The 13,296-nt window shown below is 34.2% G+C and overlaps 1 protein-coding gene across 11 annotated transcripts in view; it reads left to right on the top strand.

The window, feature by feature from the left end:
• The window catches only part of NBEA (neurobeachin), a 467,529-nt gene that overhangs the window by 98,543 nt on the left and 355,690 nt on the right, over positions 1-13,296 (top strand). For all 11 annotated transcript variants that reach the window (XM_042014378.1, XM_042014387.1, XM_042014386.1 and 8 more), the window contains exons 7-8: positions 3,132-3,251; positions 8,279-8,425. In XM_042014378.1, the coding sequence (XP_041870312.1) occupies positions 3,132-3,251; positions 8,279-8,425 (267 nt within the window). The remainder of the gene's footprint in view (positions 1-3,131; positions 3,252-8,278; positions 8,426-13,296) is intronic.

The following is a 13,296-nucleotide window of genomic DNA, read 5'->3' as shown; positions in this document are numbered from 1 at the left end:
CAAAATTTCAATTGGGTTATAAATTTTTTTTTTTTTTCCAAAGGAATTCTAGATGGGAAATAAAACAAGTTTTAGAAAATGTGCTTTCTGATATTTAGAATTAGATATTATCACACTTGATTTCTTTGCCATCAAATTGTGATAGAAGCTAGGAAAATGTAGAAAACACATAGATAAATGTATCTGGGACAAAACAATGCACTGCTGCACTGGAATTTTTTCCCTTGCTTCCACTGAATTATTTCAAAGAGTCTCACTTTGCATAAGAACAAGTTTGTTAGCCAGTTGATACACACACTATGTGGATTTCTGAAAACCTTTAGGCATTATACTCATCTGAAAGCCTTAAAAGAAATTATGTTATTATGCGATAAGAGAATTATATTCATTAAAATACAGTGATGGAAGGATATGAATCAAGTGAGCAAGCAGAAATCTCAGAAGGACTTTTATTTTCTTGTTGCTAAGACTGCATCAGGGACTTGGTGGAGTTTGTCGTCTTCTATTTAGGAATTAGCTTTGAAAACCCACATTAGTCATTTTGGCTAGATTAATAGTGACAAATGCGAGACAAAGAGTAAACCATTTTTTTAATGCTTGAATACTTTCCTGGCTAAAAATATATTGCCATTTAAGGCGTAAATTTAGTTAATTCAAGGGTAGGAGGACAAAAAGCAGTATTTTACTGGATTAGTTACGCTAGTGAGCTAGGATAGACTTTGTGTGCATGTGTGTGTATGCATGTGTATTCAAGATCAGAGCTGAGGGGTTGTTTTAGAACTTGGCTTGTGGTTCAGAGTAATAGGCATAGGTAGTGGTCTGACATAGCAGCCCAGCTAAAGATTCAGAAAAGTTGCATGAAAGAAATGAGGCTTGAATTAAAAGAAGTTACATGAGCATGTATGGGGGATAACATGGGGGAAAAAATTATTATAATAAGGAGTTTATATAATTCTCCTAAATTTTGATGTGAACACCAAAGCTCTCCCAAGATAGCATTTCTCATTTTAGTTCCTTGTAGGCTCTGTGGACAGTGTTTAAAAAGAAGTAATGAATTATTTGTTTCCAAATGATGAATGAGTCATCTAGTAAGCTTCAGCTACACACAGAGACAGTCTTACAAATTGGTATGTTTTCAGAAATGATTTTAAAGCCCTTGAAAAGTAAAGTCACAGGCAGAAGATAAATAGATAAAACCTGGGGCTTAGGGGTTGTCAGCTGATTTCTGCTACAAAAGTGTCATACCTGGAAATACGAATAAATACACAAAAGGCACAACTTTGAATAGAACCAGCACAAAGAATGCCTGCTGTTGGGATGAAAATTTTTTAAATCAACATCACTTGGTGGAGATTATTGGTAAATTAACCACTGAAGGAATGGGAACATGGGAATATTTTTCTGAGAGATTTATGTTGGGTTGTGTGGAGCTTTGGAAAAGAAGTAATGATGAAAAGAAAGCTCCAGTCATGTGGTTTGCACTGAGTTTCTGATTAGCAGTTACATGTCTAGACATTGAGTTGTGAATATTTTGTTGAATTTATGGTGAGTGTTCCTTCCTTAAATAGAATCTGGTTACAAAATGGGAAATGAAATTTGCTTAGGGAGTTTTGAGTTAGGTTTTTTGATTTTTTTTTTTTTTTTGAGGTTGACAGTGACTTACAAAAATTACTTTGTTCATGGTTCTTTGAAAAAAAAAAAAATTGAGTTGCCATGCATGACTTCAGAAGCCAAATCTGGAGCAGTACTTCTTTAATCCAGTATTGCTCAATAAGTCTATTTGCTTTGAAATTCAAGAAATGACATACTCTAAGGTATCATTGTATAATCAGCAGCACTTTTCTATCTTCTCTTAGCTGTAAGTTTTAAGGAGGAAAAAATGAAAAAATATTTTTTAATACCTGGAAACAGATGTGTAAAAATATGTGTTCTCATATCTAGAGATATTATAGACATGTAACAGAACACAGCTCAACTTGACGACGACTGCTGTAGTGCTTATTGTCAAAATGTATTTTGCTGCGTGCTTTTTTTTTTTTTTTGTAATTCTGTGCTTTGTCTAATATCAAAATCAACATGTGAGAACATTTGCTTTTATTTGCTCTGATACAGAGAGACAGAATTTTATATGAGTAGGCTCTGTATCTACTTATCCCAGCTCAGAAAGAGAGTTAACAAGCCCCAAGGGTTGCAGAAGGGCCCTGCTTTGAAAAAGGGGGACTTATCTGAACACAGAAATCAAAATATAGTAATTGAAAAAGATACCAAGAAAGGAATGATGATGAAAATGTCAATTATTATTCCAAATTATTAGAAGACAAAAGGATGTTTTTAAGACAAGCTGACACTTTCACAGAGTCAATAAGATTGGAAGGGGATGTGTTGAGACCATCTTGTCTCTTCCACTGTTTGCAAAAGGGACACCTAGATCAGGTTGCTCTGGATTTTTTCCAGTTATCTTTCTAATGTCCCCAAGCAAGAAGACGCCACAGGTCTTCTTGAACTTCTTTGTCATGGACATAATGATTCCTGTTAAACAAATTACGGGAAAGATCACCACAGTTGTACATGGAAGCATTTAATTGTGGTGCCTTCTCTGATTATTTAATGCATTTTTAATTATATGAAAGTTGTCCAAAAATCAGTGGAATGGTAAAGAATAGAGGAAAAATATCAAAGCAAACAATCAGGATGACATCTTAAACTGGGCTGTAAAATTTGCTATTGTAAATTTTTTCTATTTATTTAGTAATTTCTGATAGACAGCTGTGCTGCAGAGACAGAGGTATGTGCTATGAATTTGTTAAGGTAAGAGCACATAGCTCTGGATTTCCTATCAAAACTCAGCTGTGTTTTTTTTACAGAATAGTGTTGAAATTAAATTGTATGTATGCAATTTCACCTCTAATCCCATAAAGGAATGCAGGTAGGTACAATATTACATTTAGGCACAGTTCTATTGACAGGACTTGAAGTCCCATTGACTTGAATTTCAATTTTATGTGTTTGCAAGGATTCATCTGTTTGTGTAAGTTTATGAGACTGGTCTCTTATTTTTTATGCCATTCATTAACTCTATCTTTTATAGCACAAAGCCTGCCCCTGTGTACTGATTTCTCATGTCTTTCCAGTGGTACATGATAAGCATTGTACACATCTACAATCGGTGGAGAAACAGTGAAATACGCTGTTATGTGAATGGTCAGCTGGTATCCTATGGTGACATGGCCTGGCACGTTAACACGAATGATGTAAGATTTTATTCTTTTTCCTTTCTCATCACTTTTCATTTTAAGGTTAATTCAAAAAGAAAAAAAAGGTGCTATTTTTTTTTTCTCAAGATCTTTGCAGATTTTCTTTTTTAAAAGTTCTCTTTTGTTCTTACTTATTCATCTACTTAATAAAAAGTAGTATTATTGACTTTTTGGTTTTTTGTGTACATGTGCTCTCTTTCTGTACCTTCGACTTCAGAAAGTGTGAGAGCCTAGACCTAATGATGCAGAAAATATTTCTCTTTCTGGCTCAAAGTTCTGGCTATGAAAGGCAGACAAAATTATTTTCTTGTGCTTTGCCTTCAGCTAAATCTGTGATAGAATTTCAGAGGTTCTTGATTCATCAACTTGCTATGCTTTTGTTATTTTTTATTTATAATATGATTCTCATTTCTTTCTGACTGCTATAAGGGATAAGGAAGCCTTTTTGTACTTAAGGAAATGAACTCTCTTTTGCTAAATTCTAGAGGCAAAATTGGATTTCAAAGGGAGAGTTTAAATATTGCATGTTAATTAAAGCAGGAGAGCTCTGCCTTCCAAAGGTTCTTATTTCCATTTTTTGTGGTTTTTGGTAGCATTTCTGCTTGCAAGAAAAGGCTAGCCTTTCAGTTTTTGCAGAGCATGGTTTCTCCTTGGTATTATAAATATTTTCGTGATAGGTGGAATGTGATAACTGAAAAGCCAGCTGAGCTCTCAGAGGATCTGGGCTGGGTTACTGGTTATATGGTGTGGGGATCTGTAATCCTGAGTGAAAAATGCTTAGCAGGAAGAGCTGCTCCTTCTGTTTGTATTTTCTTCACTGTATTCTTTTCTACTTTCTCACACAACAAAAGTACAATCTTTTCTTAGGGTGAAATTGGTTTACCAAGCTTTAGATACTTTAATGTAAGTCTTAAATAGGTACCTTTATTTTTTCCACTGAAGAATAGGCTAAGCTATGAAAGACACTGGTTATCATTAGCTCTCTGTTTTTTAATAGCAAGAATCTGTTTTATCAATAGTAGGAAGTAGAATAGAAAGTTTGAGAAAATCAGGAAAGCTGTATGAATGCAAATGTATAAAATACATAAGAGGGAAATAGGGGGGACTGTGTACATAGGCTTCTTACTATTTTGCTTTATCTAGGAAGAGAAGCTCTTGTTTTGACTCTATTAGAACTTTCTTGTTTCATATAAAGTTTGAGTTGTTAGAAGCATTCCCTTGAAAAATCTTGAGCAATTATCCAGCTTATTTGTTAACGTCTACCTTCATACCCTACACCTGGATATAACTTTAGTCTCCTGCAAAATGACAAGAAAATACCTGACCATAATAGGTTTGGTGGAAAAGAAAACATTACGTAGGTCAGCCAGTCATTCTTCTTTCTTTACATCCCATGTTGGGCCTAAGTATTTATGTAGTTTACACTGAGAGATTTAAAAGTACAAGTTGCGAAAACTGTGAAAACAGAAAAGGTCAGGAGCTGTGCATTGTTGACTAAGTGCATCTGACTTTTCAGTCTTTTCTTACAGAAGAACATTGTGAAATAATCAAGATTTAGAGTTAAAAACACTAAGTATGCTTAGTGACAAGATTTTTCATTTGCTCACTGTGTCAAATCTACTACTAAACAATAAGCATTATGATTAAACATATTTCTAGACTAGTAAAACATTCATTACATTTACATTATTGAGTTTAACATTAAGGGACTTAATTGAATATAATTTTTTTAAGCATAGGTTTTGTCTTGGTAGAGATTGGGAATTTATTTTATTTTTTCCCAGACTGATTTTGCATTACCATTCTCTAATATTTTTATGAGGGCTTTTACAATATCTGAAATTCACCTCTTGTACCCAAGCAAGAACTGAAAAATACCTCAGTCTACAATTTTCGTATGTAGCCTGGGAGACATGGAAGTAAAGATAGAGGTGGCAAAAACAGTAGGAGTAAAAAAAAAAAAAAGCTTATTTATTTTTTAATTTTTAATTATTTTTTCTTGTATTTCTTATAATTCATTCTTATTAATACAAGGCCATGAAGTTACTGGGTTCTTAACTATTTCTGTAACATGGCCAGGCAGATATAGGATATTATAAGATGTACGCATTACAGCTTCAGATCTGCATTCTTCACAAATATATGTTGTCTTAAGAGATACATTTTCATTTTATTGAGCCTCCATGTATTAAATATTTGCAGTATTTTTCACCCAAATTTTAGAGGGAAGATACAAATTTGGATGAAAAAGGGGAAAGGGATTATAAACTTCTTTGTATAGCTATTTCTAATTTGAATGCTGCTGATACACTGTTTTTATAGAGCCATTTTTGTCTCCAAATTCATTATTGCTATGTAATGAAATATAAAAACAATAGCAATGCCAATATTTATTGTTACATTCTAGCTACAACATACCGTAGCTAGTAATAAAGGACTTATTTATCTTATCTTCCAAGAGGTAAATATAGCTAGGTGTAACATAATCAAATGTGTGCAGCCACAAGCTACTCAGCAGTCAGGATCAGCTTCATTTGCCTTATAGAACAGGTGAGAACATTAAGAACACCTGTTCTTAATTATTTATATCAAATGAACTTTGAGATAGAAGTTAAATTGAAGAATTTGACAATTGCAGCAATATTTGACTATTGTATGATTAGGAATTTTCTCCAGTTATGGGAAGTGACAGAAGAAACATAAAACTTCTCTTCAAGGTGTAGAGTATGGGGATATGGAAGTTTGGTGGAAGATTTTATTCAGATAGTTGGATGAAGATGAATTGATGATGTCTTGACATCTTTCACAGAACTTTGCATTCCCATTGTAGAATAAGGAACCTGTAGAAGGATCTAAAAAAGTTTATTTAAGTGATGAAAAGCCAACAGTTTGATAAGATCAGTAGCACTTGTACTGCATTTGAAAAAGGGCTTGTAACTATCAAGATTATTAAGGATAAAGTTTAGTCCTTAAATAACAAGGTCCATAAGTTCCAAGAGTTTAATTTTTTTATATAAATAAGATATGAGGTTTTGGGCCAAGTAAAGTAGATCTGTCAAGCACTTCATCTTGGAGTTGTTAATGACATACTACCAGGGATGTACAAAAATAGGCAAGCAAACTTGGTGTCTGACAGGTTTAAAACTGTGGAAATGTGAGATAGTTGGAGGAAGAACAGATGAACTATGAGTATTGGGTGATGATTTCTAAATAAATAAATTAATTAATAAATCAGGTTTACAGATTACTTGGCATCTGGAACAGAAGTGGATAAAATTACCAGGAAATCAGGAGTTAGCCCTCCCCTCCAATTAAAAATAATGGAAGCACCAAATCAAGAATGAAGTGCCAGAAATGAGAAAGTGTAAACTGGGAAGAATGAAAAAAGACAGAACAGGAAATTACTACAGGCTAACAAACTTAGAACTTAACTATAATTAGAACTCAGAATCGGTTGAGAGCTACAATAGCTGTTATAAAATTAATGATTACTAGAGGAATCCAGGAGAATACCCTTATAATATGCAGGAATGTAGTCTCAGAATATTTAAGTATCAACTAGGAAAAAAGTGGTATCAGTAGCTCAGACAAATTCCTCAAATAACCATTGAAAATGGCAATTGCTCAACATTAATTGACGTAACACTTTCTGACAGTAATAGCAAGAGTGTAAGGAAAGCCTCCAAGGCTAAGTAGGACTGGAATAAAGTAACTGAAAATTTTTATAAAATTTTGCCATTAGGTTTACCAGGGGTCAAAGGGGTCTGATTAACCCATCTTTTGCACTGTACTTAGTGCATACAACTTTATTAATCAATTTTAGTGTAGGGTTTTTTTGCCAAAAGTTTTTTAATTTTGTCAAAAACATTGCTTAAAAAATAGAAATTCTAAGGAAAACAAAATTAAGATAGGTAAATCAAAGGAAGATAAATCAAGGATAAAATCCTGGCTACTTCTTCTCACCTGTTCTTAAAGCTGACCTCTAGATCTTTGTCTCTCCTTACACCTGAGTCCCCTTTTCCTTGTTAATAGCCTATCCACCTAGACCAGTTGTTGTACCAGCTTACCATATTTGATTTCATTCTCTAGACTGACAGAAGTTTTCCTTAAGGTAAAACTCAGTAGTCAAGCCAGATGAAAAAGCAGGTTTCCTAATGCAGGTTCTGCTGGTTTGCTGATTCAGATCAGAAAGTGAGATCAGAGCCGTGTTTCCATTCAATAAAGTATATTTGACTCAAGGAAGCTGAATGAATAACCTTCAAAGATCCTTGAACTTCCTCCTGTTGTCCTTTTGTGCTGTATCATGTTTTCTGGTTTCTCAGGTCTTTGTTCTAGACAGGTTTTTTGGAAGCACCTGAAAAACTTAAACAAATCCTTGCAAAATAGCCACAGAAATAATTTCTAATCTGAAATATAACGGTCGTGGGCAGATAGAGAACAGCAGAAGGGAGGGATAGTTTTTGGAAGAAGGAATGCAAAAAAACCTCTTGTGAGTATAGAAGGCAGAAGAGGATTTAAGGTCAAACCAAACCATTATAGGCTGTGGTCAGAGAGAAACCATGCACCAGCTAAAATTAGAAAATCTGTATTTCTTTCTTTTTTTTTTTAATTTTTTTTTCTGCTGGAGATGTTTACCTCTATTGCGGAAGAGTGAAAGAAGAGCGCATTTCAGCATGTGTTCTTGTGTATTAGCAGTAGGAGTTCTGAGTACAATTACAAGGAACTTCAAGTGTTTCATATTCCTAGAAGGCAATAGGGGGGATTATTTTGTACTTGAATGTACTATTCTAATTTTCTCTGTTGTATGTTGACCAATTAATAGAAAACAAATCCTAGCAGCCATTCTTATGGACCTCTAAAACAATTAATGCTACTATATTCAAAATGAAGTTGTTCACCACAGGGAAGTAATAAAAGATTGATAATGGTTGGTTTATCTTTTTAATTACAGCCTCCCTTTATTTGTGGCTTCAGTAGCTGTGCATTAATATTATTTCATTATTAACTGCCTCTTTCTGATACAGAGCTATGATAAATGTTTTCTTGGATCTTCGGAGACTGCTGATGCAAATAGAGTGTTCTGTGGCCAGCTTGGAGCAGTATATGTATTCACTGAAGCACTCAACCCAGCACAGATTTTTGCAATACATCAGTTAGGACCTGGATATAAGGTAATACCGGATCTTAAGAATCATAAAACTGGAAAAAGAAAATGATTGATAGATATAGTTGGAAGATATATATGCATGTGGATATTCTTCTTAGGATCACATAGATATTTTTCATGTGATTTGTTTTCAGCAACATAAGACTATTTTGTCAAGTATCCTAACTAACCCTAATTTTTACCATCTTTTTGAAAGATGAAAGTTTTGTTCAAAGCACAGCTGAAACATGTTTGTATGTGAAATTTATCACTTCGGGTCATAATCAGATTAGAAAAATTTCGTATTTGGTGCACTGAATACCAGAGAAGTAACTTTCTTCTCTACTGTTTGTATTTAAAAACCTGAGTTAAGGCAGATTGACATTCAACAAGGCAGAATAAACCAATTCTGTACAAATGCATGGTTTCAGGCAGTCCAGTTGAAGTAAAAGTTGAGCTTTTTACTCATGCTTTGTCACTAATATTGAGGGGACAGATTGGACTAATTAATGGTGCATGCATAAGCTTGGATCTCTAGTCAGAAATTAGGACTTATAATGGCTGTGTATGGTATTATTTCATCAAGAAAAAAAACACAGATACATTGCAGAAATCTGCAGAAATTCCTTAGTGGATAGTACTTGAAAATTAATCTAAGCCTAGGTAAACAATATTGAATTTCAATTTATACCATGAGTTATTCCCAAGCTTTCTTTTTTCTAATTTTTGAAATTTGTGGTTTCATCTGAAGTAGACTTTCAGTTTTTCAATATATATCTTTTACTCTGAAAATAAAAAATTTTAAAAGCCACAAGTAAAAATCAACATTTAGATTCTAATAGTATTAAGTTTGTGTGTTGAAAAAGCATACTCTTAATCATTTGATTAGAGCTAGCACTTGAATGGCAGGGACATTTGAAAATATCTTTCATGGTGTGTATCTATGTAGTTTAAATAACCATGTATATGTCAGGATTACTTGGAGAAGAGGAAGTCTATTGAATGTGGTTGATGGTTAAAATCTATCTTGAAACTAAAACTATTTAGTCAGTTAAGAAAAGTCCATAACCTGTGCAAACAAGGAGTATTTTATTCCAAACTTAATACTGTATTTTTTTGGACAAATATTTCTGCAAATATTTTTTGGTCATATGAAATAAGTTAATGTAGCCTTATACTTCTTAATAATAAATGTATTAAACCTTTATGAATTCAATAAATTATTGGATTTCAGTATGCAGAAGCATGCTGAAGTCATATCAAATAGGAATAAGGCTTTCATGTGTTTCAAGAAGTGAAAATTATGTAATATTTTTTGAGTGTTGAAGGGGTCGATAAGGATATGAGCTTTCATGCTAAATGACATTTCCAGTAGTTGCTGCACTAACGCTATTACAGTTGTCAAATTGCCCTGCTTGGTTCATAGGCTTCCCTTAAACTACATTTCTGCACACCTGTAGCTTCTTAGTGATTTTTTAAAATGTCAGATATATTTAATATTTCGGGGAAATTCTTCTTTTGTGTATCATGTTTTTAGATTTGGGTCATGTACACAGCACAGTTACTGCCCCCTTGCTCTCTGAAGGAGTTTTCTTCCTTGTCTAAAAATCAGGAAGTATATTTTACTATTTAATACTAGTTAAAAAGAACAGGCTCCCAGAGCAGTACCCTAGAAATAACAACATTAATTTCTTTGACTTTCTTATTCCCCAGAAAATTAAGGCAAAACAGAAGACTTTTTTTGACCCTGTTCCAATGCAAGGTCTACTCACAACCAAAAAAGAAGTTATGTCTTGCAATTTAGAGATTTCAGGGCACCAACCGTAGCTTTCACTCAAAGCCTGCCTGTTTCATATCTCATTTAAGGTTACTTCTGTAAATTCTTTCCAATTCTGTGCTGGTGCAAAGGTCCACCAGTTCAGAATACTTCATTATGGTGTTTAATAGTCTGAGGGAGCCTCAACTGACACATAGCTTGTATTGCTGAATATTAGAGGTCATGTTCTTGCTCTTATCCAACTTGATGATACAAACTGGCCTTTCAGAAACTTTTCTTAAGTAGTTCACTACGTGTCCTGCTCATTCTAATTGTTGGTACTGTTAGCCAGCAGGGAAAATCAACTGTTCAACTTTTCCTAAAAAGACCCTAGATGAATTGTGAACTCCAGTTGTGCCAAACTTTTCCTCCCAAAGAAGGATTATTCAAAATAGTTGAGAATTTTTGGAAAATGTCTTCATACAGATCTTTTTTCTTGCCTATGACAGCATACGGCAGTTCCTGTGATTTACAGTTCATACTTTGGTCCATTATATCTGAGGATCTGATTCTTTAGGGGAAGAGACTATTCCTCTACCTACTTTGTTCATGAGACGAGACTTATGATTTTGCCTCTTATTCAGCTGCCCTCACAGTCATTCATAATGCCTCTAGGATACAATGACTGCTATTAAAACCTTTGGAATACAGAGAAATCTACCAGCATGCACGACAGTTTGCACATATCTGTGAATATACATATATATTATGTTGCAAATTACACCAAAGCCTCAATGTTCAGGAAAAGGGAGCCCTTGATCTACAAATAAAAATGAATCTGTTGCACTTTGTCCCATGCCTGTTCTGTGGTGCAGGTAGAAGCAACAGGTTTTAGGATTGACTAGAGAAGTCATTAAAATAAATCTTACTTATTATGCACATCAAATAATTATATATTTATGTGTATTGTTTATATTATTTATTGCACATGACATGCTTATACAGAGTGTAGTAACATAGAAGCAGATCTTGCTCAGCATGTTCTTGTGAGTGCATTTGGTTATAACCAGCATGCCCTAATATAAAAATTTGTTAGGCAAATAGAAGTTTTAGTTTGAAATACTAAATTTTCACTTGCAGCAAAAGGCTTTTTTAAAAAAAAAAGTTCCATTGTGTGAGTAGCAATATTAAAAAACTGATACTCTTAGCGGCTATTGCAAAGAAATTACTCATAATCAAATTTTTAAGAGGAGAAGAGAGGCAAATATACTGGCAATAGAACCATGTGATTTGTCTCTTCTCCATTATGTCTTCCCTAATTAATTAATAATCTATCTTTAAATTTAAAACTCTATTTAGTAGAAATATTATGATTCAGTATTTGCATTCCCAGGTTTTATTTGTAATAAAGCATGCTCAGTTTGAGCCTTGCCATTGCTGAACAGGACTTTTACCTACTCCATGGACCCTTTCAGTTATTAGAGATTGAAGAAAGAAAAAGGAAATGAGAGCAGCATCCTTGGTCTCACTGTGCTTTCTCTGCTGCCCGCCCTCGTTCCCAGGCAGCAGAGAGGAAAAGCTGTCTGCTGGGATCCTGAGGGGCTGATAAACAGAATGGAGGGGCAAGGGAGGTAATGTGAGAGGAAGAGATGCATCTGATAGCATTGTTTGGTGCTGTTTATAAAAGGATGTTTCTCAAAGCCCTGTTCTAATAGCCCTGTCAAATCTGTGCCACTCCTCTTAACCACCCCATAGGCATTTCAAAGCAAGTTACCAGATTATTCCATATGTTGCTGCATCTGAGTTTGCTCTTGATCAGTGCTGCAATATCAATCTTTTTGTCACATAAGAAGGTTGTAGTAAGAATACACTCATGCCTGCACACTCACACAGAAAATAGCATTGAAAATTTAAATTTGCTTAAACCGATTATATAGTACAAGATAATATTTTATGTATGATGCTGAACCTACAGGGGAAAAATGTAGTGAATAGTAAATCAAAAAGCCACAGTCTTGCTGCTGAAGGAAGGGGGAGAGCTGCTGGTATTTAAACAGTGTTCCTGATCAAGTACAGATTTACTGAAGAACACAGTGCTGGAGTAATTCTCATGTCTCTCTGTTCCTTCCTATTCCTGTGGGAGCAACAAACATATTTTGTATGGATCCTGTATATATATATATATATATATAACCTTATATAGAATATGTTAAATCCAACGCTCTGTTTTTCTCTCTTGATGCCCTCACACTGTTTGCCAGACCTCAGAGTTGCATTCTTTAGTGACCAGTAACTTGAGCTTATATGCACAGCAGCCTCTACTACCCTGCTGTGGATGTCTTTTCCCAAGTCCCCAGAACAGTGTGCATATACTAAATTTCTTTTCTCTTTCTGTGGATCAATGTTAGTAATAAAGGAGTATCATATATCAGAATTTGTAGCGTCTCTTTCCATTCTGTTATAATAATCTTTTGAGTAGGAAACCAGAATTTCCAATTCATGATTGCTTTTGTTAGGCTTTAATGGCAGAATGTTCCTTTAATTCTTGTTTTTTGCCCAAAAAGTGTGAGACAGTATTATGTTGATTCGTAACTTATTTGTGTCTGACTTTCAAATAGTGATCTCTGATAATTTCTTGCGGAATATTAAACACTGACAACTAGGAGGTAGATTAATGCCAAAATTTGTGTATAAAACTGATTTAACTTAAGCAGTTTAGAACATTGCAAAATTTCATGGTAATGAAACGATAAGATTTTGTGTTGAAGCACTTTGACATATTTAAACAGCAAAGTTATGAAAAACTGAATAGTGGAAAAAATTTATGAGTTTTGGAATCTGAAAAAGCTGAGAGGCATGAAAGAGTTTCAGGGTAATAAGTGTTTTCATGTGGTAAAATGTTAAAATACAGTACATACATCATGTAGATGTCTTTGGAAATCAATGAAATCACTAAATTATTTTTCCTCTGCAGAAAGTGCACAGAGGTTTCTATGTATAGTTAAAATGCCCTCTGGGGTGAAATACATGTCACCTTCCTCAGGACAAATCTCTAATCTGTAGCAGTCATTTCCCGATAAGTGACATGTAGGCAGCCATATCAACAGAAAGCCAGCTCTCAAGTTCTAAGCATAATATTC

Source organism: Corvus kubaryi, unplaced genomic scaffold (genome assembly GCF_017639235.1).
Source record: "Corvus kubaryi isolate FWS band 111438036 unplaced genomic scaffold, C.kubaryi_AGA036_p1.0 split1-65, whole genome shotgun sequence".
NCBI lineage: Eukaryota > Metazoa > Chordata > Aves > Passeriformes > Corvidae > Corvus > Corvus kubaryi.
The sequence above is the reverse complement of the archived record's forward strand: the minus strand, read 5'-3'. Positions and strand labels throughout refer to the sequence as shown.